Below are 27,858 nucleotides of genomic sequence, written 5' to 3' on the forward strand. Positions count from 1 at the left end.
TCTTTTGATAGCCACTATTAACATGCCTTCTGTAGCCCTGAAAGAAAGCAGCTTTAGATGTCTTATTACTTTCCACTTTAATGTGCAGGCACTGAAGGGAAAAAATTGCAGTGCATTGAGTTCTCATCAGCTGGAAATGGCAGAGGAAAGAATTTCAGCGTGTCATGTGTTGCTGTTACCATTGCTATGAGACCGTGCAAAGGGCAGATGTGAATCAGGGGAGATATGTACAGCTTCTGCAGTGTACTGTGCAAGCGAACACCTGCAGACTCAATAACCTCAGCTTATTTAGCATGGCGAAATACAGGCTATGGTGGTAGAATAGAGTTTATTGTTATAAATGCTATATGGGCAGGGGTGAAAAATCCTGAAAGATTTTAGGCTAGAGGTCAGTGTGACCAATAGCACAGGTTGTTAAAAACTGGCCCTGAATAACTGAGAATTTTGTATGTTTCCTTCTAAAGGTCTGTGGTTTTGAAAAAACTGTTGAGTAGGAGGCAAATGTTATATTTTTATCAGTTTGTGGAAGGAATTTTGACTTGGCCACAGTAGCATGAAGTTTGGGTCAGTGGTCCAAAAAGGTTCTGTTGGGTTTTGACGGTTTTTGTTCTTTCTTCTGCACTGTAGCAATTTTAGTAAACTTGTATGTGTAGGTTTCTGTAGATTTGTTAAAGAGATGGGCTGTACGTTTAGCAATGGCAAAGTGAGCAGAATCCTGCTGAAGTTGTGATTTTATTGGCTTTTGCCCTTTCTTTGCTTTTTACCTCTTTTTTGTAATTTCCTTATTAATCAATAGTGAACATTTCCTGGGTTCTGTCCAAAAGACAGTATCTCATTGGTCTGTCCCTCAGGGCTTAAGGTTTAGAAGGCAAACAGTTTTTGGCAAAAGGAAAGGAAGAAATTGCAGCAAAAGACAGACTACACTTTCTCCTCAAACAGTGATCTTTAGTCTTTTTTAATGTGCTTTTAAGTAGTTCATGCTATCGTAATGGGATGCAAGTGAAAAAGGTTGATTTCAAATGGTGGACTGATTTGGGGAACAACTAATGGGAGGGAATTACCAATGAACAACCAACACATTCCCTGACACAGTTCTTTGTGGAGGAAAAAAATTGATTGTAAACCACTGTGACTTAATGGTTTCTCCTGTGCTATATCTGTTACACAGCACGCTGTGCTCTGCTCTCCCCACAGGGCCAGTACAGCAAAATCACGTTCCAGACCCCGTTCTACGTTGGCGGGGCTCCTGGCATGTACTGGCTGGTCCGTGCCGCCGGCACCAACCGCGGGCTCCAGGGCTGCGTCCAGGCTCTCAGCATCAATGGAAAGGTGATCGATATGAGACCCTGGCCATTAGGGAAAGCTCTCAGTGGTGCTGATGTCGGTGAGTGAAATGGTGTGGGGCTTTTAAACAGTGACTAACCCAGGGTTACTTTTTATCCTGTTGGAACAAATTGAGCTGCAATCCAGGTTTGGGAGGTGGAAGAGGTGGTCTCTATTTTTGGCCTGTTTTTCCTGTTCCTTTGCACATTGCTCATGCTGGGTCTGGAGTAGGAGAGTTCACCACATTGTGCAAGCAAGCCCTTTGTGGACACACTTAATGTGCACAATAAATAGTAAGCCCATTTTCATGGGCAAACAGTAAAATCTCTGTTGCAGATATCATTATGACTGCACCAGTACTTCTGCCAGCGTCTCTCAGGGTGCCTCTTCGCGCTCCTGCCTGACACAGTCATGTCATCAGAAATCAATAGTATGTATGCTGAGCTTGCATTTGAAACAATACGCACCCAACAAAATGTGTTTTGCCTAAAGACATCATTGCACTTGGCAAAAGTAATATATGGATCTCTCAGACCCACAGCAGCCTGTGCGTGTTACAGAGGGCTTTGTCTTACACTCAACCACTGATGGAGCATATAGGCTTTCCTGTATACCATCCTTCGTTTTGCTATCCAGAATCATGGTGTGATTTAAAAGCACCTTGGAATAAATACTTCCAGCAGCTTTATGAATTGTTACTGTAACATTGCTTTCCCTTCCCTTTTACCTTCCCTGCACAGAGTAAAAGATGGAGAAATGGGGAAGCTAATTAACTAGTCCTGTCTTATTTATTTCATCTATTTCATCCATTTAATGGGCACTTGAAAAAAGGCAGTGCAACAAAATCCTTGCTTTAATCCCAGTCTAAACACTGTAAGAGTAAACCCAAGATAGAAGGCAAGTAGTAACAGTGAGAAATGGATTTCATACCACTGAACTCTTCCTGCCATGCTTGAGCCACAAAGTCATCTTTCTTCTCTTCTGTAGCTGTGCGTTTGACATCCCAAGAAGGAAATGATTTATAAGAAACTTCTTAACAGTTGCTCTGTATTCTCTAGATAACATGGCCAAACTTCCGTGCTGTATGGGGATAGAACAGACTGGCCCAAGAAACAGTTGCTGAAAAGAGTTAGATTTTGGAAGCAGAGTGTAATTTCACGATGGAGTGAGAATCTAAGGAATTTAGACAGATGAAAGGCCTGCTAAACTTCTGTAGCCCTAATCTCTGTTGCCTTTTGGGATGCAGCTAGCTTCATTCCCATCCGGGAATGCTCCACATACTACTGCATTAACAATCAACATCAATGAAAATAAATGCTCTACTCTGCCATGTGTGACTCGAAGCTGACTAATAAAGCCTTACTGTTCTTGTGTGACTGCACACATTTATATGAAACTGTACTAGAAGAGACTTGCAAACAATAGGTCATAGAAGTATAACTTAAAATAAAAAAATTGCAAGTAAACTCTGCTAGGGTTTAGGAATGACTTTTGCCAGTCAGTCACCTGGAGGGTTTTTTTTTCTTCTGTTGGCACGGTATATAAATCAGGGGTGCTGTGCTACATGAATCCCAGAACTAAGGGTGAGGAGGAGAGGGGCTCCATCCATCTCTGTGATCTCTCTTCTGGCTACAGCAGAGATCCCACTGTACTGTGAGCTGAGGGACCAACAGGGGAGGCACCGCTCATGGTTCAGAGTGGGAATGGCAGGGTCCAGGACTCCTGCTGCAGCTTCTCTCCTTCTTCATCTGCCATTGCAGTCATGCAAATGCTGCTGCCACACTTGTGGTTTGCGTCTTCAGCACAGTCACCTCACCTATGCTGGCCCAAAGGCTGTGAAAAGTCACTGGGACATTGGGAGAGCAGCCTGTCCTTAAATACCAAGACTGCTCCAGTTCAAACTGTTTCGCAAACCAGGGATCCCATGACTGATCCTGTTGCTGTTGTCTTACTTGTTCTTTTCTGTTTCTCAAAGACTAACTCTGATCTGTTTGAGCAAACTGCCAACATTGATTAACACTGGAGCAGATGCAGAAAAGATGAGCATTGTTTTGGTTTTCTGTTTGTGTCTTTACACTTGGTGCATAGAGATCCTTGTTACACACGTCTTGGCTCTTGCCTTGCCTGTAAAATAGAGCTAGTGCTGTTCTGTTAGTGTCACAATAATTGGTGAGTATATGAGGGATCTGAGGGACAAAATACCTGTCCTGCCTTGGTTCACTTGTGGCCATTACAGTGCAGACCAGAAGGGGAAAGGTAGCTCAGTGAGCACTGCCAGCACCCCTGATCCCATGGATGGGCATGGGGCAGATGTAACTGCCCCCTTCCATGGAGAAGGAGCATTTTTTCCCCTCCAGGGGACTTGTATGTTTTGTCTGTGCTCCTCAGGTTAGCCCTGGAGTCCTGTGTCATGGCTGCTGTACTCAGACCTTCCCTCCATGCAATGAAAAGTGGTCCTGGTAGAAGATTTGTAGATGTGCAATATGACACAAGTCTGGTCTATCAGGGAGTTGTACCAGATCACCTGTGAGTTGTTACTTCTTCTGCCCTGAGTTAGTTAGAAAAGGTTGTTTTCCACTGTGGAGAGCAGTGATTGGGATGGAACACTGCATCAGCCATTTAGATCTGCATATTTGTGGTTTTTTTCTGGCTTTGGGATGGGATTTCAAACTGTAGAGCTGGTGCTGTACAAACACCAGTGCCTTACTGAAGATGTAGAGTTCTGCTCTCAAAACTGTCCTTTCAATCAGGGTGCTGTGTTTAAACAAACAGAAAAAGGGCATATCTTCTTCTTGCAATAGTTTTTCAAAGCTTCTCTTAATCACCTGAAATTGCAAAACTGTTCTCCAGTGTTTATTGTCAGAACTGCCTCATGAAACCTTTGTCATCTCAGAGGTGATACTTCTGTCACACTCTCTCAAAATAATGTGTAATTCTTAGTTTGCTATAAAATACTAAGCCACTCCAAATAGTGTGCTTACCATTGTACACCACAAAAGTCTTACTTGGTCTTTCTTACTGTATAAGATCAGTCTGTTACTATTGACCAGGAGAGTGTTATTTGATCAGAAACTAAAGAAGAAAATAGATTCAACAAGAATTTTGATCAGATGTACATTTGGTGCTTGCATAGTCTGACTTTATCATTACCAGTTTTAAGAAACAAATGAGAATTTATTTGTTCTACAACAATTTCAGCTAAAATCCAGCAAGAAGAAATAACTTCCTTGTTACTTAAGTTGATGTGCCAGCATAGTAGAGATGCTTCTTAAAGAGCCCATATGTTGATGATACAGATCACTTTTTGTGTGGACAAGAGGGCTGACAACCTCATTCTGGCTAATAAGATTAGTTGATGATGATTAACACCTTCCATGCTCATCATGGCATGAATTTACAGTGAGCAAAGAGGCACTTAAGATAATTTAAATTAAACAAGGCATGGTGCTTGTAAACAATTTAGAGAAATTTGTATCTTAGGAGAAAATAAGAGGAGCAGACAGTAAGTAATCCAGGGAATGATTGAAAGTTACATCTATCATGGTTTGCTTGTAAGAGCTACTTTCTGCTATTTATAAGGTCTCTTGCTGGTCTCATATTAAAAAAAATACTAGTATTCAAGTTCCCTTGTCTAAATCGCACGCTTTTTGACAAATTGGGAAAGAATCTAGGCAGAAGAGCAAATTGTGTTGGTTAGCAGCCACAATCAACAGCCAAATAAATCTTCTTTGACAAACTTCTCCAATAAATTGATGTTCTGACTCCTGTGTCTAGGTGAGTGTAGCAGTGGCATCTGTGATGAGGCAGCCTGCATCAACAGTGGCACTTGTACTGCAAGCAAAGCAGATTCTTATATTTGTCTTTGTCCTCTTGGATTTAAAGGTCATCATTGTGAAGAAGGTGAGTGGATGCTGGGATACCTCTTTCTTTGTGTATGTTATTTAGTGTTCCACTTAGAGACTCCGGAGGAGTCTCATACTGTTACACTGACAGAAGAGAATATTTGTTACTTCATCTTTTTAAGGTCACTTACTGAAACCCTTCCCTTACTGCTTTGGAGCTACATCCAGCTCCTGCATAATCAGTGATTAGATCTGTGATTAGCTTTCAAACCTCCTTGCTTATTTAAACTAACTGCACTTAAGCATCTTTAAATTCCTATTCAGAAGTTAAAATAATGTACCACTCCACAGCTGCACATTGATTCTAAACAATTCTAAAATACCCACCTTTCTCCTAAAACCAGCGTCAGTTGTGTATTTTGAAATGTAAAGGATATAATGCCAATTTCCTGCTAGTATCAGAGATACAAGCAATAAAATGCATGCCAGATTATTTTCTATGCTGTAGAACTTTTCATGCCAGCACCCACTGTGTGCTTACTACTTTAAAAGGCACTATTATGAATCACCAAAGAAAAGGTACATAATGCTTTACAGTACAGACACATCCCTGGAAAAGAAAGGGATTAAGTAGTATTGACTATGATTAAAAATATTTTTAATTTAGATGAAAAAAATCAGGTTGTTTTGCTAAGCATTAGCTTAAACGCTAATACAAGGAACAGACACTGGTTGGTAAGAGTCAATCCTTTATGTTTGAGCCTCAAGTGACCTGCTTGTCATTTCTGGATTTCCAGCACTCACCTTGGCCATACCTCAGTTCAACGAGTCCTTAAGGTCATTTGCTAGCACACCCTGGCCCTTGGAACCACAGAATTACCTTTCCTTCATGGAGTTTCAGCTGACATTTCGTCCAGATTCGGAGACTGGTGTCCTTTTGTACAGCTATGACACAGACAGCAAGGACTTCCTCTCTATTACCATGGTGGCTGGCTATGTGGAATTCAGGTTTGACTGTGGCTCAGGAACAGCTGTTATCAGGTAAATGGTGTTGCCTCTGCTTCTTTCCCAACAGTGCCACAGTGCTGATCCAGGGCAGGAGTGGACTGGAAAGAGTCACAGCCTGTGATGAGGTGTACAGGCCTCTTGGTCTCTAGTGGCTGCTTCAAGGAAGCGCAGAAGCACTTAAATTGTGGTCAAGAGGACAGGATTTTCTTCCTGCATCAGTTTAAGTTTCAAACTTTGTGCTTTGTCTTAGTGCAGATGTTACGTTCGTGTCTGTATGGTATTGCAGTAATTCCTTTTTTGCCCCCATGACACTGCACACTATTTAGTTAGGGAGTCTATTTACTCATATACTTTCTAGCCACAGGATTTCACAGTATTGACTCTCACATGAGCATCTTCCTTTCTGGTTTCCAGTTCCAAGCAGGTGTCCCAGACTGGAGGTGGCACAAGGAAATGCATCTCCAGGTCCTTCCACTTCCTCATAGTGCTGTTTTTTGAGGGACCTGATTTATACAACAAAAGCTGTCTGAAACATGAATACGTGGTTTATCCTAGTCACCAAGGTTCCCAGGGAAACCTTCTGCAAATGATTAATTCTTCCTAAAATTAATGTCTAGGAGGATAGAAGCAATGAAATACCTCAAAAACACTGCTCTCTCTCCCAGTGTGCCCAATCACTGGGCAACTGTTCCTGGGATTTCTGAAAAGGCACTGGGCTGAACAGAGGCACTCAATACCTTGGATATGGCCCAGGACGCTGCCAGTTTGTCCAGGCTGACCTGATATTTAGAAATTATCTATATAAAGCTTATGCAAAATGTGTACACTGTCTGCAAGTCTTGCATACCAGTGATTCCTGTGAATGGGTATCAGGAATTTTAACTATACTGTGTGTGATTAGGGAAAATGTACTGATTTTACACTTAATGAGAACTCAAGCAAACAAATTCATTCAGTTTTGCAGACGAAATGAGATATGAAATTTCAAGGGAGCAAATGAAAAATAATGCACAAGCCTAACAATGCACAGCTGTAGAAAAACTGCTAGTGTTGTCAGAGAGAGAAAGATCCTGGAGTCGTCATGGATGGTTCTGTGGAAGCAACAGCAAACTGTTTAGAGACAAATATAGAAACCTAAGTACAATGCAGAGAATTATTAGGATTGGGGTAAGGAGGGATGTCTCTGCTGAAGCCCTCAATGCACCCTCTCTTGAAAACTTGCTGCTATTCAGGTCACATAATTTTAAAAGAAAAGAGCAAAATTAAGAAGGAAGAGTAGTTTTGACATCCAGAAGAGTGAATGAAACATCTTCCACAAAACTTTTCCACAGCAGGACCTTTCAGCCTAGAAAAGAAAGAGTTTGGTAGAAGTATGATACAGTATTTAAATAATGAATGGCATGGAGATTAATGAGTATTCTATATATTTTCAATATGCAAAGAAAATAAGGAACCAAAGAAAATAAGACTTTTTTCTTTGGATTTTTTTTTTTTTTAGAGGAGTACATAAATAAGTTGTGGAAACTAATTGTCACAGCAAGTTACCGATGCCAAAACTATAAATAGGTTAAAAAAATGCACAAATTTGAAGAAAGCTCCATTGAGGAAGATCAAAGACAATTGTACGGATGCAGCCTCTGACTCAGGAAATTGCTAAATGACAAGTTGCCGGAAGCTGAGAGGATATATCAAGGGAAGAATCACTTTATACTTGCCCTATTCTCTTGCTGAAAAGTGGCAGAAATAGCTAATTTTGGAGACCTTTTCTCCAACTCAGAATAGCCCTCCTTACAACAGCCTTCAATCTTTACTGATTGCAACCTTCTAATTCCTGTTACTGGCAACCATAAAATATTGAAGTAGAATTTATATTTTTTCTTCCTAGAATATTGTAGCACTTCAGAACACCTTGTATTAAAATTTAACTGATATGTAGGGTTATAAAATATAGCAAGAGCCATGAGCATATGCCTGGGAGTAGAAACTGCCCCTTTCCATTGGAAAGCAGAAGAGCAGGCTGGATGCCAGCTACTCCTAACCTACATGCACTGGAGGAAAAGAGTGTAGTGAGATGGCCGAGTAATGGGCAAGATTCAGGAGACCATCAGGCTTCACTGAAACTTGTTCAGGCTGTCCTATTAGCTCCTTTTTCTAGGTAAAATGTGCGACTCACACCCTGTCTCAGCTCTGTTAGTGATTAAATAAGACAAATAGATTCCCTGTTTTTTCGTGCCTGCCTTGTCAGTGTCCACTTAAAAGTCTGTCTTAATCATACTACTTCATGCCTACCCTTTGTCTTTAACAGTGGTATAGCTCTGGTCATCCTGATGCCTCTGCCATAGGACCACCAGGCTGGTAGATATTATAATATAATCAGAACACAGCCATAATAACTTTATAATTAGGATGAGGCAAGCTTATTTGTGTGTCAGCAGCAGCAGTAGGAGAACGATGCCGGTGAAGGTTGTGATTTCTTGAGGTATCCCAGGATGGAAGCAGCACAGTGTGCTCTGGGGGCTCCACAGGGTGAAGGGATGCTAAGTGGGTGGCCAGATGCAGAGCCTGAGCACTGAAATATCTCAGAGGAGAAATCGTTGGGATTTTACTGGGATTCCCCTTGGTCAAGCAGTCACAGGATCGAGATCTTCACGATCTAGAATATTTTTTAAGCTTTGGTTTACATGGGAAGAAGTACCCCCACACCACACGAAGAGTCAGGAATGTTCAAACGCCAGAAGAAAGTGTTACCAAACTCATGCTGGTTTCAGAAAGCCTGTGATTCCAAGAAAGAGCTTGCAACTCTGAAGTGATGACTCTGCAAGGTTTAATCATCCCTGATTGTAATTAACTCCAGCAAAGCAGGAGGGTTAGCATGATGATGACCTGAGCAGCAGAGAAGATGATGTTTGTATTGCCTCTTACTATGTAGCCAAACCTATCTGGTTCCTTTATCTGTATACATTGATTTCTTCAAGGTGATTAGATTTCCTTAGCTATTGATTTTTCAAGATAGTTAAACCCTAAGAAAGGGTTTTTTTCTTTACATAAGAAAGAGGGCAAATGATTGCTTGATGATATTTTTAATAGGGGTTTTCTGAACCAAGTGTTATTCAGAAGTGTCAAGTAATACTGCCAGCACCATCAAAACAGATAAAAATGAGCTTTAAGAAAATTTGAAGGATCAAAAAAACCAGGAAAGGAAGATTTCAAATTGATGCTGATTGTTAAGAAAAAAAAGAATAAAATACTATTTTCACATTTTCAAAATTATGCAAGTTTTTTGATCAGCATTTGATTCATTGTGGACTAACTTTTTCAAATTACAGGTTTTTTTCCTTTTTTTTTATTTCAAAATTGGGGACAGGGTTGTTTTTAAATGTAAGTATTCTGAAAATACAAAACATTATTTCATTCCAGAAATTCTGTAATTTTTCACTGAAACTAGGAAGCCTGTGGGGTCCTGCATAACAAGTTCTGATTTTTCCAGCTTGGCTGGTAAATCAAACACATGTTTTCAGTCCTCCTGAAGGAAAGGCTGCAACATCTCATTTAGACATAAAATGCTTTAACCAGTGTAGTAAAATGACATTTGAAAGCAAAATACAAAGATCTACAGAACTTGTGAAGAGTAATGTGGTTTTGCCCTTCATACAGGCTGCTATTCATATTAGTGATGTGCCAGTGAAGTCTGTAAGAACTGTTTAAAAATGCTTCCTTTGAGAATGGTGAATACTTTGCACAACTGGGGATTATTGTTCCTAGCCAAGACCTCATCAGATCATTAGGATAATTTTTTAATTATTTCCCTTTTACGTACAGCATCCGGGCTGCACGTGTGTGTGTGTAGATAGCAATGTAACAGGATGCATAAATAGAGCTGATAAGCCAACACAAAGTAGTTCTGTTTTAAAAGAGGGTGAAGAATGTGATTCTAGACCAACCATTAAGTGGAAAGCTTTTAGTGAAATGAGGATGTACAGCTGAGACCAAAATTCATTTTTACGTGTTATAAATGACTGGGCAGAAAAACTATCACAGAGGTAGCTAAAGTGTGCTGGTGATAGCATTTCATTTATAAATAAAACCAGAGCACTTGTTATTTGATCTAGAAAATGGTCTTCGCTGATGGGGCTCAGAGGATTGTTACTTACTTAAAAGGGAAAATCACAGTGGCTGATATTTTTTTTTTATTTAGAAAATCATCCCAGAGGACTTGACTTTTTAACATTACAGAGTATCAGAAAGATGCAGTGTTACATACTTGAAAATTTTCTTGCCTGTAAAACAGGAGTGAAGAACCTGTCAGTCTGGGTCAGTGGCACGAATTGCGAGTGTCTCGTACGGCAAAGAATGGCATCCTGCAGGTGGACAAACAGAAGCCAGTGGAGGGGATGGCAGAGGTGAGCTTATGCCAGACTTGTCTTGAATGCAGCTGCTGTAGGACTGTAGTGATTGTGTGGTAGACTGCACAGCCTGCTCTCAAAGCCCTTACTAGCTTTAAACAGTGTACTCATTAGGGCAACATTTTTTTAAGCCCAGAGTTGGGAATTTTTGCATAAGGTCTTCCCTCTGATGACAGGGGTACCCCTAAAAGGAGGGATCCCACTGGAATCTAACTCTACCTATTCCTGACATGTAACTGGACTCACATTTTTGTGTCCAGCTCATATATCTTCCTGAGATAAAAACCTTCCTTTTGTTGGCACTTGTTGTGGCTAAGTCTGTTGAGAAACCTGTGCACTGTGAGAGGTGCAATTTGGAGAAGTATCATGCTGAGAAGTATGTGCCCAGTCTTTTTTCAGCTCTATCTGAATATTGTCCTGGAAACATCTCTCCTGAAGAGAATTGTTTCTTTGTCTTCTTGCGAAAGTAATTTGCAGGCCAGAGTAAGGGCTGGAACAATCAGACAGTTGATGATTCCCTTTTTGTTCTTCGCTCACCAAGTGATCACAGTGAGTCAAATTTATAATAAAGTAAAATTGTACTTGTACCAAGCAGGATATTCACTCTAAGTACTCAAATGCATGTACAGAGGTAATCTCTCTGTCCTGATAAAAGCTGAGGCTAGACCCACTTAGAAAAGGTCTTTTACCTTTTACTCTGGAGAGTGCAGAGAGAAAACCAGACTCCAGATCCCATAGCAGAAAAATCCCATAGCAGCCTTTTCCACAAACTGGGAAACTTTTATCAAAGCTTTGACTTTTCTTCAAAAAATTGAAATTACAGGTTTTCTTCAAAAAAATTGAATTTACGTGTCAAGAAACAAACTGAGTGACAAACATTTGACTGGAGCACTCAAAACTTCTTTAGGTAGATGAGTTAAGGTGAACGCTCCCATTTTTTTCTTTAAAGTGCTGCAGTGTGGTGCTCCAGGAGGAGGGTGGCTGGGAGCTGCCAACCATGAAAGCACAGAAGCTTCTGCAGGACTGGAAGTATACAGTTATTCTGTCTTTAGCTGTTAAATGCCTTTCAGTTTACTCCAGGACTCTGAATATTCCCATCAGGTATCCTGAGCAACTGCTTCTGGTAGTTGATGCAAACTCAATGTTTCTTTCATTTAGCCCCATAACTTACAGTGGGTTATCGCTTAGATGTTGGAAATATTGAATGAGTCTCTGTTGCATGAATTTTGCTCTGATTTTAGCTTTATGAACCTAATTCTGGTTATAGATTTACATCAGTGTACCTCAAATCTTAGTAAATAAAGCTAGATGTGCAGTCAGAAAACACGAGTCAATTTTCTTTTTCTTCTTTCAGTATTGCCATTTTGAAATACTTGAGATTTTTCAGCTACTTCTCATGGGGATAACGTAAAGTCAGTCAAGAGTGCCCTACAATGGCTTTCTTGATTGTACAAAGAAGAGGCATTGAAATAAGCTGTAACATATAATGTAAGGCTATCACAGCTCATGCAGGCTAATCTGAAGATACAAGCATGGTTCCAGCTACCCTAATAAATTGTTACTCTATGTTTCTTGCAGGGGGCTTTTACACAGATTAAATGCAGCTCTGAAATATTTATTGGTGGAGTCCCTAATTATGACGATGTGAAGAAGAACTCTGGGATCCTCAGACCCTTCAGTGGAAGCATCCAAAAGGTGTGTGCCCAGAGAAGCACATGGTGGGCCATTTATTTCCATCACATCCAATGCATGTTTTTTGTGCAAACCTGCCCTTATTCGACTGGCAATATTCAAAATAATCAAGGATTTCACTTCAGGAGCACACCACGAAGTAGTTAAATGATTACTTAGCAGTGAAAAGTCCACCTAGTCTCACACCACAGTTGGAGATGCACTCTGCACTGCTTTCCCCTCTTACAATTTTCTGTGGGGCACATGAATGGAGGAGATGTTTTCCATTACTGGCAGATATTAGGGATGATGTTCCCATGTGGTTAGCTGAGCATGAGAGCAGTCCATATCAGGCTTAGTACATAATCAAATGAAAGTGCAAACTGAACTAACATTTTTCTTTCTAAATATACTTAAAATAACTTGGGTAAAGTTGAAACATGGGCCCTGAATCCTTACAGTTTTAGAGGATTGAGTCATTGCATCAGGTTAATGCAAAGAAATAACAAAGAAACCCAAAATTTTGGTAATAGTTTTTATTTTAAATATTATAAACTCTATGGTTAACAATTGCTCCAGGACAGAAAAGTAATTGTAGATTAGTGTAAATGGTTTCATCACTCTTTCTGACATTTTTTAGTGTCTTTCTAAGCTGTCCAGCTTACAGAAAACATGAAGCTCAGGAAAACTGGGGGAGTGAGTAATAATGATGGGAACAGGTCAGATACATGAACATCATTGGGAAGGTAGGCAGACTTGACCAAACACAATGCATTTTGGGGTGCAAGATAGAGAGCCTAGGAGAAATTAACACAGGTTACAATTACAAGGTGAGGGGTTGTATGCTTGAGTAAAGGCACTAATAAGGACTGGGAAATGTGGACTGAGAGCCCTTACCTCTATGATGTACTTAGCAAGGTGGATTTGTATTTTCAGTGGCATGAATGGGATGTCAAGGAAAAGTATTGCTTGCTTTTTGGACACTGGGAGCATTTAATTTCCTGCTGTACACATGGTAAGATTTTGAAGAAGTGTACAGAAATACAGCTGCAAACATCAAATACTAGAATATAGGCAGTATATAGATACACCTAAGATCACAATATGTTCAGTCTGGACAGATAAGGCTGAGAAGTGACTTTATAGTAGTCTTCTACTTCTTAGAAGTGGATGAAGTTTCTTTGAATACATGGTGCTGTAATTATGCAGAAGTAAACATGATGAGAAACAAGGGCTGGAAACTGAACATAAGTTTAAAACCAGAAACAAAAGATATGTTTTTATGAGTGGAGGCTTGTTAACCTCTGGAACAATATAGTCAAAATTTAGAAAGAATCTGAAAATATAGTAGAGTCTTTCCTGATCCATTACATGACAGAATTGAATGTTTTTTTCTGCTGATAGAGTTGTGTAGTGCTTGATGCAACCTCTTCTCAGGGTAGGATCCCCTATGGTGCATTGCCCCAGTTATGCAGGAGCCAGAGCAACTATTATCATTCTCATATCTGGCCTTAAAATCTATTGTTTGTGAAGATGTACTTATTTTGATGTATCTGAGATGAGATGCTGTGCCTGCATGCAGTCTCTCTTGCTGAGATGTCAGCTGAGATTATACAAATGTTGGTTTATTTTGGAGAACATATGCTGCTGACATATTGGAAAAATCCCAGCATTTAGCAGTTCTCTTCCATTTATATACAAACAGTTTTGTGAAGTCATTATTTATGTTTTCTATTCATCTTAACTCTAGCTTCTTTCAGGCAAGATGAGATACTAGAAAGCAATAGAAAATATGAGAAAACAAGCTGTTCTGCTTAGTATTTCTGTTGTCAACACTCATCTCCTGGGGGGTTTTCTGATCTCAGAAATGCTTTTCCTCAGCAGCACTCGTCTAATTTTACCATCCCAGCTCATGGTTCAGCTACAAAGCAAGTGTTCAGGCACAGGCCTGGTGAATTCCACACAGCTTCACCCCTTACAGGGGTTGCCTAAGGCTAAATCACAAGACACAAAAGAGATTAATCTCCAGTGGATGAGGGGGAGCAAAAGTATGAGTTAGACCTCTGCAACTGGAAAATACACAAGAATAGGATCTGGGCCAAGTCTTGAGAGTTACATTTCTCTGAAGTCTTTTTGGAAGTTTTCACACTTTTTTTTTTTTTTTTTTTACATAGATTATCTTGAATGACCGGACAATTGATGTGAAACAGGATTTCACTTTTGGAATCAACCTAGCAAATGCTGCCCACCCCTGTGTGACCTCCCCATGTGCAAATGGGGGCACCTGTGTTCCCAAGAAGGACAGCTATGAATGTGACTGTCCCCTGGGCTTCGATGGGCAACATTGCCAGAAAGGTAACAATGGCTGGATATCAACCCAGGGATCTTGAGTTGACCAAAAAAAATAAGGAAAATTTAGCACCTACAACTTCTGCTGTACACATGCCTTTAAATAGAAAACTTGGAGGCCAAAGCTCCCCTTTCATCTGTGCACTTTCCATGTATCTAGGGAAGAATTTGTTTTGTTATTTAGGAATGTGGTAACTGTTATCCCAGCACAAGGCTAGGATAGATAGCAACCTGATATCTGGTTGCTTGTGGTGAACAACACTGAACACTAACACTTAATGCATGTCCCCTAATTGTGCAGTGCTATGCAAAGGGGGAATTCCTGCCAGGGTCCTCCAGCCAACAGTTATGTTACATCCTGAAGCATGAGCGTGGATAACCCTTGTAATTTTATCCTCCATACAGCTGACAGCAAACACTGTTCTCACACACAGAAAGGTCTGCTCCTGTTTGAGACACTGACTGCTCTGATGGAGAGTTCACCATCTGCAGAGATCCTGCCTGGGTAGGGCAAGGGAAACCACGAGAGAGGAAGACTCATCCACATGCACATGACTCTCTTTTCTTCAGAGCTACTATAATAGTTCAAACCTTACATCCAGGAAAGGGATAAAATTGCAAGAAAAGTGTTTAAAAAGTGTGCTTTGGGTTATTCCACTAGATGGAGTCATTTCACCTCTGTCAAGCTTGAGCTTAAAAAGCTCCTGAGGGAAGGTTTTGTAATGTAACAGTGAACGGTTCAGAAGACCTGGCTGACATTATTGTCTTCACCCACTGCTTCATTTCTCACAGTCATAAATTTCAAAGTTAAATGACTGGTTTTGGTTAAATTGTCATGAATAGATTAGCCTTTTTTTCAAAATAGACAATATCTCAGAACAAAAGCATTATACTAAAATGCAGTGCAAGAAACCCCTTTGCTCACGCTGTTGTGGTCTAACTAAGAGCTGAAACAACATCATTTACCCCGGCTTTTTTGGAGGGAGGCAGAAGAGTTGGGATTTTGACTTTCTAGGTATGTGCAGGGTGCTAAATTCCTGACTTCTGATGATATCTGTAGCTGTACAGATGTATCTCCAGGGGCAGCCAGTCAGGGGAATGCTTTGCAGCCTGAGTGTGTGACTGCCTGCCCATTTGGTGTGCAGTGCTGGGCCTGCAGCTCCTCACCCCTGCTCAGCTCCTGGCCTGTGCTGACCCAGGGAGGTGTCTGAGCTCATGGCACCAGCACCACGTGGCTAGCCTGTCCTCCCTGTTGCCACCTCAGTGTGTGTCCAGGCTTTTAAAGACAGTCTGAAGCATTTTTTGCCTGTGACTTGGCCAGGGTGCTGCTTCCTATGTGAATCCAATCTTTTTTAATTTTTAGAAGTGTCCAAAAGCATGAGCCACTTGTTTTCTGTTACTGCTACCTGTGGCTCCTGTTCAGGTACAGCTCAACCTCCCTGCACTTGTGCAGCCTCAGCTGCCACCAAAAATTAAAGGGTTTTCTAATGGGTGTGCAGAGAGCATGGAGGTTGCTCCTGAACCTCAGTCTATGACTGTCTTTTTGAGAACCACTTGAAACAGATTCCTCAAAATGATCCTTACCCGTTGAGGTGTAGGCATGGTTAAGACAAGATGCGCATCTGTGTCCACTTCTGTTTCACAGCATGGTTTTGTTTAGTGCACTGAGAAGGTATGTGAGGTGAAGGTACTGTCTCCATCCTTCTTGGTGGTAGGCTGCTGTAAAAGAACCTAAAAAGCAAAGTGGGACTGCACCTCATTCTTAAAAATTACACACACCACTTAAAAACTCAAGTAATGCTGATATGAGCGGTATAAGATATTGATTCATACTGTAATGGATCATTAGCTGAAGATTCAATAGATTTTTTTGCTGGCATTGCTAGGTTTTATATATCTTGTGTCCAAGCTTGGGGAGTGCTAAAGGTATTTTTGTATTTTTACTGTAAGACAGAATAGAACAGCAGACTCTTTGTTTTCTTTTGGCTGGAGGTGATCCCTGGGTAAAACCTGATGAGTCACTGGGATTTGAGAAGCAGGACTAGCAGAAGGATTTGCTTCTGGTCCCACCTGTCTGTCCCTTCGTGTGTTTTGAGCAGACAAATATAGACACTTGGAGCAAATGAATAATGAAAACAGTGATTGTAGTCACTGTTGACAGTGACTACACAGTTGATTGTATTCACTTTTGCAAATGGTAGATGGGAGATTACATATTTGCAGAAAAGTGGGCATGAAATTGGACTAAAGGAGATTTTTATGCTTTAGAATAATAAACCAAGAATGTTCTTGTTTTGTTTTGTGCTGACTCACTGCAGAGTGTGGAAGTTACTGCCTAAACAGTAAGTACTGCAAATTATGTGAAAACTGCTCTGTCATTGTGTGTGTGTCTGGATGCTGGGTTTTCATTAAGCCTGGCAAGTTTCTGTCATTAAGCCAAAATATTTCCTAAGGTTGTATAGTACTTCCTTAAACATTATGCCGTTGATATTTCAGACTGCATCCAAAGTATTTTCCCAGTTCAGAACCGTGCCTGTAGAGCTGGTCCCTGTATTTGCAGAGCCAGAGGAGCCAGGCAGCTGGCTGAGGATTTTGTGGTGTGACTCCAGGCTGGCCTGCCATCCAGAGCTCACTCCTGCCTGTCATAAGAGCTTTGGTGGTTGTCTGCTCAATTGTGACGAGCAAAGAATGGAAGTATTTAGTCCTAGATCTCCTTACCAGCTCTGCTCCCTTCCAGCTGCAAAGATCCTGGCTGCATCAAGGGTACTCTTAAAATTTGCATAGTTTTCTGCACTCAAATTCAGTGAAACAAATGAAGAGCAAGCAGAGGCAAATGCCCGTTATGCTCCCTAGAGGAAATCAGAGTACTCTGGCACAGGCAAGAGTTTCTGCATGACATGGACACCTTCCCCTGCTGAAGGCAAGAGCAGTGGGGCTCTAGTGCAGGATGTGATGGGGGAACAAGGGCTCTTTTCATGCTCTGCTGCCATCAGAGCCTGTCCAGTGCAGGAAGTGTCAGACCTGATGAGGAATGTTTCGCCAGTGTAACACAACTTTTTCAACCTTCCGACTACATTGGCAGGCTGCAGGCTGGATATGGGCTGTGGTGGTTTCTTTAGGCACATTAGGCAGCTTTCTTGATTTCACTAGGGATGGAAACAGTCACTCATCACTATCTAAAATTCTCAGTCTTGGCACCTGAAGCTAAATTTCATATTGCTGTTGTTGGCTTCCAAACTACACCAGTTGTTGCATATCTGTGTCACAATGAGCTCTGAAAGCCCAGCCAGACCCTGTGTTGCATAAAGAAAGCAAGCATCCTTGCCCTGGAAAGCTTTAAATTTTTATATATTTATTTGTAGATGGGATTAGCTGTGGGTCAAAGGGATTATTCCTCAGTAAGAAAATAGGATGAAGGCATCTATTTTAAATAATTTATAGAACTGGCTTGTATTCTTGCAGCAGGCAATTATGGGAGATCAGCAGCAAACTGTAGGATGTTCACTCAACAAAAAAATCTGTTTGGGCCAATGCTCATAGCCTGGCAGAAAGCTATGTATCAGGGATGTTCTGTGACTTATATCATACAGCTGAGTTATTTTGCCAAAGTCTTCCCTTTGGATAGCAGTGCACCAACTCCAGTTCTGGCTGCAATGTTTAGCACTGTCCAGGCCATACTCCATAGGAATCCCTGTGGCGATCCCTACAGAATTGATATATGGGGGACACAGAAGACAACCCCCAAGGCTTCACTGCAGTGTTGAATACACCAGGGTGCTCCACAGCCTCAGCCCTGCAGCCTTTAGCATAGTCCCAGTTGTTCCCAACAGACTGCAGTGATCTGGAACTCTGGACTCAGTAACTCCTCCCTGGAGACAGCGTGCCCGCTACACTGCACCCCAGGGGTGAGCTCTGAGCAGGCAGCAGCCCCTCTCTGCAGTCACATACCCTGAAAGAGAGAACAGGGAGCTCACACCCGTTGTCCGTGCTGCCTCTCAGCCTTCCTCTGCAGGCTGAGAGGTCCCTGATGTGCTCTGCATGTGGTGCTCTTTTAGCAGCTGGGGAACAGTTTCTTACTCTGTACACAAAGGTGGTCAGTGTGCAAGCTTTGGCAGGAGGGAGTGTTGAACCACATGGAGAATCAAGGAATGTGGAAACAAGGGTAAAGAGAAAATTTGCAGTGTTTCCCCAATACTTCACCCTCTTCTGCACTAACATTTGTGGTGGAGCAATATGTTGAGCTCCTAACATGGAGGTTGTAATCAGAGGGACTGCCAGCCGTTTAACTCCCTTAACCACTGCCCCTACACTTCGGTAAAATCTGGCCAGTGCTTTGTGCAAAGCAGTGTGGGTTCTGCTTGGTTTTGTGCCACCTGCCACTGCACAGGAGTAAATCAATAAAAGAGCCTTGTCTCTTTTTTCCCTTCCATTTCCAAGTCAGCTATCTGACACTCATCTTCATTTTTTTTTTTTTTGTATTTACTTCTCAGCCATTACAGAAGCAATTGAAATCCCTCAATTTATTGGTCGAAGTTACCTCACATATGATAATCCAGATATCCTGAAAAGGTAACGTATCTCCTGTGGACCTGAGTGTTCTGTTTCTTAAATGTTACAATGTTAGGAGACTTATGTGGGGGAGTGTAGTATATTTAGATGTATTTATAATGTATTTATAATTTATAAGCTGTATTTATAATATTTCTAACTCTATTTCTAACATATTTTTAAATTTCAGGGAAAAAATACATTTTAAGTCCATATCCTTGTTGTTTAGTTTGTTATATTTGAGTATCTTGAACCTGTCAACAAATAGTGCATTTATGTCTGGCGTGGAGAGGGACTAGTTCTTCCCTGAGGGCACAGAACAGAGGCTGTGGACCTTAACTCCTTTTTAACTCCTTTTTAAAGAGGCTAAGGACCTTAACTCCTTTTTAACTCCTGCTTTAGCCTAACATTTAGATCCTCAAAGTTACTTTTTTGACTGTTCTGTACCCTAGAACATCCCCACATTCCAGCAATTTCCTCCATCTACCTTTATTTCAGCCACTGAGTAGAGAAGGGTTCACTGGTGCCCTTCACCTGCCATTTGGTACCTCTCAGCTACTGTGACTTTTTGATTTGCCTTTCTTATGTTTTTGCCTCACTGGCTTCTGAGGGCATCACATCTACTGGGTGTTCTCAGAATCTGCTTTTTGGGATGGATTTCACACTAGGCTAGAGGAGAAAAAGGATTTTCTCTTATTTGTGTGGAATAACCTAGCAGCTATTGTGTTTGGGATTCTAGAGAGATGAGTTAAATTCCCCTACTCTGAAATGATGGAAATGGGGATGTGAACGAGAATCCCTCACACATCAGCATGTAAATGAGTTGCAGAACAGTAACCCACCAGACCAGCAGAGAAGAAACACTGCATCATCTTTTATGTTTTTTTGAAAGAAGACTGGCACAATTTAGTGTTTTACTATTATTTCCTTCTACATTAAACAGGGTATCAGGAACAAGAACAAATGTGTTCATGAGGTTTAAAACCACTATGAAGGAAGGCCTTTTGATGTGGAGGGGAAACAGTCCCATGCGACCTAACAGTGATTTCATCTCTCTAGGCCTTCAGGAGGGAGCTTTAATGTTCAGGTAAACTTTTCTCTCCCTTGTTTGTGTAGCACACTGGGCCTAAAGGAGTTGCTGCAACACATACAGTGCACTCACTTGTCCCTTGGCACAGTGTAAGACAGTCTGATCATCCAAGTTTTGTTCAATAATGGGTCCCATTTGCTGTCTGGATGTAAGTTGGAGAGGTAATGTGCTGCAAGATTTGCATCACTCCTGCTTCCCAGTTCTTCAAACATCAGGGCTTTATTGGAATTTTCTGAAAGATTTCTTATGAGGGGATGAATACTGTTGCTAAGCCCCCTGCATGCCTCTTAAATGTGTCTCAGGCAGAGCAGGGTAGGGCTGGCAGGGGTTGAGGACAAACTTTGGTGGTGCCAGTGCTCACTGTGGGCTCACAGACAGTGCACACAGGAGCAGGGCTTCCACGACCTCAGAGCCCCAAATATACAGCCCTGTGACACACATAGAGCTGTCACCACACCTTGTTTCTGCCACCATCCACAGAATCACTTAATTAAGCAGTAATACTACTGTCAAAATGGTGAAATTGGGGAGTGTTGGGAAATGCAGGGGTGTTGCTGCAGAATATCTTTCTCCTTTGCAGACATTCAGGCAGACCCTGCGCAGGTTTTTGTGCGGTGCTTCTTCGGGACTCACGTGTTTTGAAAGCCTTGTGTTTTCTCATGGTGCTCCTTTAGGGTGTGTGAGGCAAATGCTGAAACAGCAAACTACAGATGCCATCACTGTTGTGGATTGTTGTGAGATACTATGGATCGTGTGGCAGAGAGTTTACTACATAAGCTTATATTTTTGACTTTACTTAACTGTCTGTTCTTCGCTATCGTGAGTGTAAAGATCATATTTCTATTTAAATTAATTTCTATTAATGTTTCTATTTAAATTAATTTCTTCTAAGCTTTTCTAAATGTGATTTATCAGTGGCTAACTTGGCAAAAACTCTTAGTTTCCTAACTGATTTATAAACAAGGAACTGACTCTGTAGAAGTGGTTCATTTTTAAAATGTCTTTGGGAGGGACTGTCTTTCTAAGATGCATGGTAGTAAGTGGCCACACTATTCTGTTTCTGAAGCACAGTGCAATTTTTATTGGGTTGTTGCTCTTCCCCAGAGATGAAGATAGTCAAAGGCCTTAGACCAAACCAGCTGAATTTTACTGAAATACTTGTACTTTCCACATTCATTTAGGAAGGTGAAAAATTAAGCTACAAAATAAAACCCTCATAAGCAGTCTCTGCTTACTGAAGGGGAGCATCAAAGAAGATGGTGAAAGGAAAAATGCAGAAAATAAATAATTCTGAAAGGTTGATCCTCATGCTAGATTTTCACCTTTTGAGGGGTGAGATCAAGAGACTGTATCAGGGCTGTGAATTGGTTAGAAGAATTTTCCTGCAGCCCAAGTTTAGATCCTGAGTTCTGATCCAATTTGAGATCCAAAAACCACATTTACTTACCCATTTTCTATGGCCTTTCTCCCCATACAGTGTACCTGCTGCTATAAATTCTCTCTGGAGCTGTCGAAGGTTATTTCACTGTTGTAGGGGATTAGCTGTTGTAGAGGGATTCATTAGGGATATAAATCTCATTTCTGTTATCAAAGGTCTAATATTTTGATGCAATCCTGAACACCCAAATCTTCTTGTTTTTGACCTAGACTGGTATCTGGGTCCTGAGTAAAAGGAGGGGCTTGCCTGAGACTCACTTAAACACCTGGAGAGGAAACAAATTTAGAGTAACCAATTTGCTCTGGGCAGCTCACAGTTTAATGTGCTGTTCTCAAGGACTTCACCCTGGCCATGAGTTCATTCCATGTTCAGTCTTTCTGAAAAGATAGCAATGTTGGCTTTAATCCTTCTTGCTTCATACAGGCTGAAGTCCATCAGCTAGTTCATCCTGAGCACTCAATAGCTTGCTATGCTGTAGCAGCTACTTCTCTTTTGTCAAGGTTGGCCCAAGCTTCAGGGACTCAAAAATGAAGATGCTTGAAGTGTAAACATGATGGGAACATTGTATCTGCTGAGTAATTTTAATAGAAGAAAACACAGAGAAATAATTAGACTGGCAGCTCAAGCAGCTGCATTTATTAGACTTTATCTTTTCTAACATCGCAGGTCTCAACCTTCCCTATACTTCAGATGATTTGTTGATCTGTTATAGGTCACATGCTTACTTGCTCTTGTAAAAATTTATTTATTAACCACATTTGCAACTTCCCACTGCTGTCTCCCATTAGGCCAAAGGTCACTGATCTTCATAATCCCCTGCTTTGGGGAAGAAAGGTCATGCAGAGGCTCTCTTCTTGCTCCCGTGGGAAGGTGGTGGTGGTATCCACAGTGACTCAGGGAGTTTTGCCAGCTTGTCCATGAGACTGACTTTGCAAAATGAGAGCACTGCTGCTGGGACTCCGAAGGACTCCACTCACCCCCAAATCCAAGCTAAAAGGGAGTAACGAAGCCTGAGCAGCTGGGCAGGCAACTGGTCCTTTCAAGGAAGGCAGTAACATTTAAATTTTTTTTAATTGTAGCTACAATTTGGGCAGTGGCATTGCTTCCATCACAGTGAACGGCTCTTTCAGCGATGGCCGGTGGCACAGAGTCAAAGCTGTTCGGTAAGTGGGCAGGCTTCCTCTGGGAGGCACGTGGGAGCCACCCTGACATCAGAGATACTGCCTGGTGTGCCTGGGTGCTGGTGGGCTTTGAATCACTGAGGCTCCACTGCTCACAAGTCGCTCAGGAGTGGAGCTGTTAGCAACTTGGCTGTTTCAGGATGATGTACACAGAGATTGCTGTATTCGAGGTGACAGTGCCAACTCGGCACAGCTCGAGGCAGGCTGCCAAAGTCATGAAGGGCTATTCTGGGGGCTGTGACAGACATTCTATTAAACCCATACCATTTCGGTTAAGAGTGTTTTTCTTTAATGTCTGCATTTTAAAATTCCCTGGTGAGCATTTTGCGGGCTGGCACAAGCACTGGAGCACAGACAGTGTAAACCTAGGTTTTCTATTTGGAGGAGGTGTAGACATCTTGCAGTGTATATATAACTCATATTTATAACTCATTACCTCATGGGAGGCAACTGTGTCCTGCAGGGAAAGCATGCATCTCCCTCTCTTCGTGTGGGATTGATTCCCTGGAAGTCACAGTCTAACATTTAGCACAACTTGTTACCAAATTCAGTGAGAACAGGAACCAAGTAGGTTTTCTCTCAATACTGTTATTGACCATATGTAAAATGGCTCTAGTGAGAAAACAAACTGCTTACAAGTTTTACCATAGCTTGCACATTTTTTCCCTGCTGTTGAAGCTTCTGCTGTTAACTTTTAACATTACATTTGATTTTTAACAATGTGTCCGTCCCTCCCTCTCCCCTACCTGTCCAATTTAATGCTTTTCCAACACTTTCTGCTCTGCAAATGTGTCCTGCATGCTTTGGAGGTCTTTGACATCTATTAAAAAAAAACCCTAAAACTTGAAAAGTCTGGCTGCCATAGTACACTGTGCCTGTGGGGCTTCCCAGTTCTGAGTCTTCCCCATGAACCCTCCTTAGCTCTGAGTTGCCCTGGTCTCCTGGCGAGTGGAAGATACTGCTGCTCCTCCTCCCGTGTGACTGTGGGCAGAGTGAATGAAAGTGGTTTGCTTTTTATTTCAGGGATGGACAGTCTGGCAAAGTAACCGTGGATGATTATGGTGCCAGGACTGGTAAATCCCCTGGGAAAATGAGGCAGTTAAATATCAATGGAGATCTCTATGTAGGTGAGTGGTAATTATTCACATTCAGGACACAGATGCAAGGTCAGTTGCAAGGTGGGGCGTTCCAGCTCGGTCCAGCTCCTGGTGGAGGTGTCACTCAGCAGCCTCTAGTCCACTCACAGCCTGTATTTTGTGAGGAGGTCTCCCTGAGTGGGGTGGGGGAACGGGTATAAGAAGGGATGAGCACTGTGGGATGCCCTTAGTCCTGGCAGGTACTTGGAGAAACAGCAGGAGGCAGCTGGAAACACCACACCCAGGCACAAGCTTGTTCAGCTCCTACTGATGCTGCAGTTTCTGCAATAAATAGTTAGTGTCCTAGTTCAGTACCTCCTGCTTATCCCCTCTGTACTTTCAAGTGCTTAAAAATTTTATTTCAAACAACACAGAGCAACCTATAGATTAAAATTCCCTTCTGAGGGGCGTTAGGAATGGCATTGCTGGATGTGCAGCCTGCCAAGCAGGAGCAGGTGCCCGTGTTGGTGAAGAGTTTCTGACGGCTGTCCTTCCCGCAGGTGGCATGAGGGAAATTGCCCTGCACACAAACCGGCAATACCTGAGAGGGCTGGTGGGCTGCATCTCCCACCTCACACTCTCAACTGACTACCACATCTCACTGGTGGAGGATGCTGCCAACGGGAAGAACATCAACACATGTGGGACCAAGTGACAAGAGAGGAATCCCGATGCTGAGGACCCATCGTGTGCTTGTGTGTGTGGCTGAGCGGAGCTGGCTGACACAGTCCTCTACAGCCAGACTATCTTTGCCATCTGGGAAGGTGACAAAGCCAAAGGGAAACCCAGAAACAACAACAAAAAAGAACATTTTTCCCTCTCATTCCCTCTCCTTCCCTCTCCTTTCCTGTCCAAATGAAACCAAGCATTTTGTGTATGAACCGTGCCCTCTACCCCTTAAGTGTTTAGTGACTGCTAAAGGTTGTGCACCAGTGCAAACGGCAAAGTGTGATGTTACGAGTAGCTCAGTGACTGTGTTTTGTGGTCCTTAGGTTATCTTTTGTAGTATCAGAGAAAGCAATCTCGAAACACCTGCAGTCATCCTACCCTGCAGGGAAACAGTGACTCTGCTGTTCAACAAATACACCATCGGGCAGTGTATTTCTGCATTCACCTGCAGGTCCTGGAACAAGTAGTTCTCCTTACCACTCTCTGATTTAGCTAAATTATGTTTCATCCTGTGTAACAGGATAACAGTTACAATGACTTGTTTAAAAATATTGTTGTCTGTTGGGGAGGAAAGTTCTTACAAGTCTACTTTTTTATTACAAGCAACAAAAACAACCAATTTTGTAGAAGTAATTTTATACTTGTCTATTTTTTATAGCAGCAGCAGACCTGCTTACATGGCATCTACATGTACTATACAATTAGCTCTTTGCACACTTTCCTAAAAATAGAAAAGTGACCTGTGGCTTAATGTCTGTATTATACAGTTTTAATGGGGATATTTGTGAGTTATGACCAGTTTTACATTTGACTCTTTTTGTTCTGTAAATTTTGACAGTTTAAAATTGTACATTATGAAGCTTTCCTGTCTTAAACAGATTAAAAGATTAGGAAAAAATAGCAAATACGTGCTATTGTGGTATTACAAGTCTTTTTTTTAATCTATCTATCTATCTATCTATCTATCTATCTATCTATCTATCTATCTATCTATATCTATCTATCTCAATATCAATAGAGATCTCTATGTAGGTGAGTGTTAATTATTCACATTCAGGACACAGATGCAAGGTCAGTTGCAAGGTAGGGCTTTCCAGCTCTGTCCAGCTCCTGGTGCACAGCTCCTTTACATATATATATATATATATATATATATATATATATATATAATATGAGAAAAGAGATTGCAAGAGACCTTGGTAGGTTACAGTCCTCTCAAGATACTATGTTTTCTAGGCACTGACCAGCACTTATGCAACCTTGATTGCCAAAGTATAATTTAAGCAGGCAAACAGTGCTGTTGAAACACTGCAAGAGTGGTCTAGAATTTCATAACTTGGAGATTTTTCTTCCTTAATTCTTTGTTGATAGTGAATGAGTGATCCTTGAGAGGGTAGGAGGGAGGAAGAGAGACCGACCATGCAAGCAGGGCACCCTGCTGAAAGGTAGACAGCCTGCCATGTGCCTGTGGTGGGGGAACCGCAATCTTCCTCAGGGGCACAGGCTCATATGAATGCCTGTGAGCTGAAAGGACCTGATGTGGTGAAAGCAATGGAGGTGAGGAAGCTTCTGCTGCAGTTCTACTGTGCTCCGAATGCCCCTGGCTCCCTGAGAACTCACATACATTCTCTAGATTCATCCCACCTACAGCAAATCTAGGTAATGGTGCAGGCAAATACCTGCCAAGGACACCTCAGCTCCTGTCCTGCATGCTAAAGGGGCACCATGATCTCTTACGTGAAAGATCTTGTGGTTCTTGTAGATAAGGGAGCAGTGGTCAAAACCAAATGCAGGCATGTACTAGAAGCAGAAAGTAAAAGAAAAATATGTGGTGGTGCCATCATGTGATGTGCACCTGTGCTCTGCCCCCTGTTCAAATGATATTTCAGGAAAAAAAAAAAAAGTCTGTAGAAGACACAGGCAGCTTGCAGAGGAGCTGGAGACACTCGACATTCTTCTCCCAGGAGAAGCAAAGTGTTGTTTTCCTTGGGGAGCCACATGGGGAAGGAGAAACCCTCTGTGGCTGGGAAAATGTAGGATAAAGTATACCAGATCAAGTTGTGCCTTTGAAACGAAAGTAAATGGAATTGGATGCCTTGGGATGTAAAAGGAAAGTGTATAGAATTTGAAAAAGCATGAAAACTAAAATCTCTGGAGCTGAAGATTTTTCTGTATGCTCAGTGTAGCCCTGTGGGAGTGGCCTGACACAGCCTGTGCCTCGGTAGCGTCCGAGCCGCTGGCTGCCTGAGAGGGAAAATTCACATCTTGTGAGCTTGGGGGGTTTTCCAGATGCTAGTGACCTGTCCTGACCTGGCACACAGTAGATTTGACTGGCTGTACCCGTAATCCTCTGGACATGTGCTGGTGCTGATGGGGCTTGGCCCACAGACAGCCGCATCCTCTGCTCTGTCTTACGTGCCTCGCCTTTCCCATCCTTTCGTTTCTGTCACAGGGTTTGGAGACCAGTTCCAAGATAAACATCTGGTGGGAGAGGTCTCTATTTTAAGATAATTTACTGCAGAATACCGGGCGCTTTGGTACAAGGCGGTACTCGTCCAAAATAAAAGCGTCTCCTTTGAAATGCCGGGTAGGGAGGGGAGCGGGTAGGAAATACCTCTGTTGTTGTGGAAAAAGAAGAGCAGCAAACGGCAGCTCCCCTAATGCCTGATTCCAAGTCTGCTTATCACCGCGCGGGAATTCGGGGCTGGCGGCATCACCCGCAGCGGTGTGGGCTGAGCACGGGCTGCACAGCTGGCGCTTTAAATCATTAAAAAATATCCCTTCTGCATCCGTTTAAAGATATCTGAGAACCATCCCTCATCTACGTCTCCACTCTTCCTGGTAAAGCTCGGGGAGGGGTTTCTACTGTGGTTTCCACTTCAGGGGCCGTGCAGGAGATGGGTTCCGAAAATCAGGAATATCTGACCACGTGTAGAGGCTCTGCTCCTCCCCAGTGATGCTGGGTCAGGGAAAGAGAAAGAAAAGGTGGACATTGCATGGCAGAGTGATTAGTCATGTTCCCAGGAACTGGCCTGCATGTGCTGCTCACTGTCTCCAGGAATGTTTATTAGTCACTTTACTCATTTCTTCGGCTGACTCAGATGCAAGGCATGACCCCAGTGCTGAGCACGGTAAGTTTCTGCCGGCAGAGCCCTGTCCCTTTTGCTGCAATTACCTGTGCCAGCCAGCAGTGAAGGCAG

At 42.2% G+C, this 27,858-nt stretch overlaps 1 protein-coding gene across 2 annotated transcripts in view; it reads left to right on the forward strand.

The window, feature by feature from the left end:
• The window catches only part of EGFLAM (EGF like, fibronectin type III and laminin G domains), a 73,437-nt gene extending 47,887 nt beyond the window's left edge, over positions 1–25,550 (forward strand). For both annotated transcript variants that reach the window (XM_066340018.1, XM_066340017.1), the window contains 11 exons: positions 1,195–1,384; positions 5,098–5,223; positions 5,963–6,206; positions 10,462–10,573; positions 12,155–12,271; positions 14,422–14,602; positions 19,087–19,165; positions 20,088–20,231; positions 22,752–22,835; positions 23,877–23,980; positions 24,490–25,550. In XM_066340018.1, coding sequence (XP_066196115.1) covers positions 1,195–1,384; positions 5,098–5,223; positions 5,963–6,206; positions 10,462–10,573; positions 12,155–12,271; positions 14,422–14,602; positions 19,087–19,165; positions 20,088–20,231; positions 22,752–22,835; positions 23,877–23,980; positions 24,490–24,644 — 1,536 coding nt within the window. In that variant the 3' untranslated portion in view covers positions 24,645–25,550. The remainder of the gene's footprint in view (positions 1–1,194; positions 1,385–5,097; positions 5,224–5,962; positions 6,207–10,461; positions 10,574–12,154; positions 12,272–14,421; positions 14,603–19,086; positions 19,166–20,087; positions 20,232–22,751; positions 22,836–23,876; positions 23,981–24,489) is intronic.
• Positions 25,551–27,858: the final 2,308 nt, after the last annotated feature.

The sequence above is a fragment of the Sylvia atricapilla genome, chromosome Z (assembly GCF_009819655.1).
Source record: "Sylvia atricapilla isolate bSylAtr1 chromosome Z, bSylAtr1.pri, whole genome shotgun sequence".
NCBI lineage: Eukaryota > Metazoa > Chordata > Aves > Passeriformes > Sylviidae > Sylvia > Sylvia atricapilla.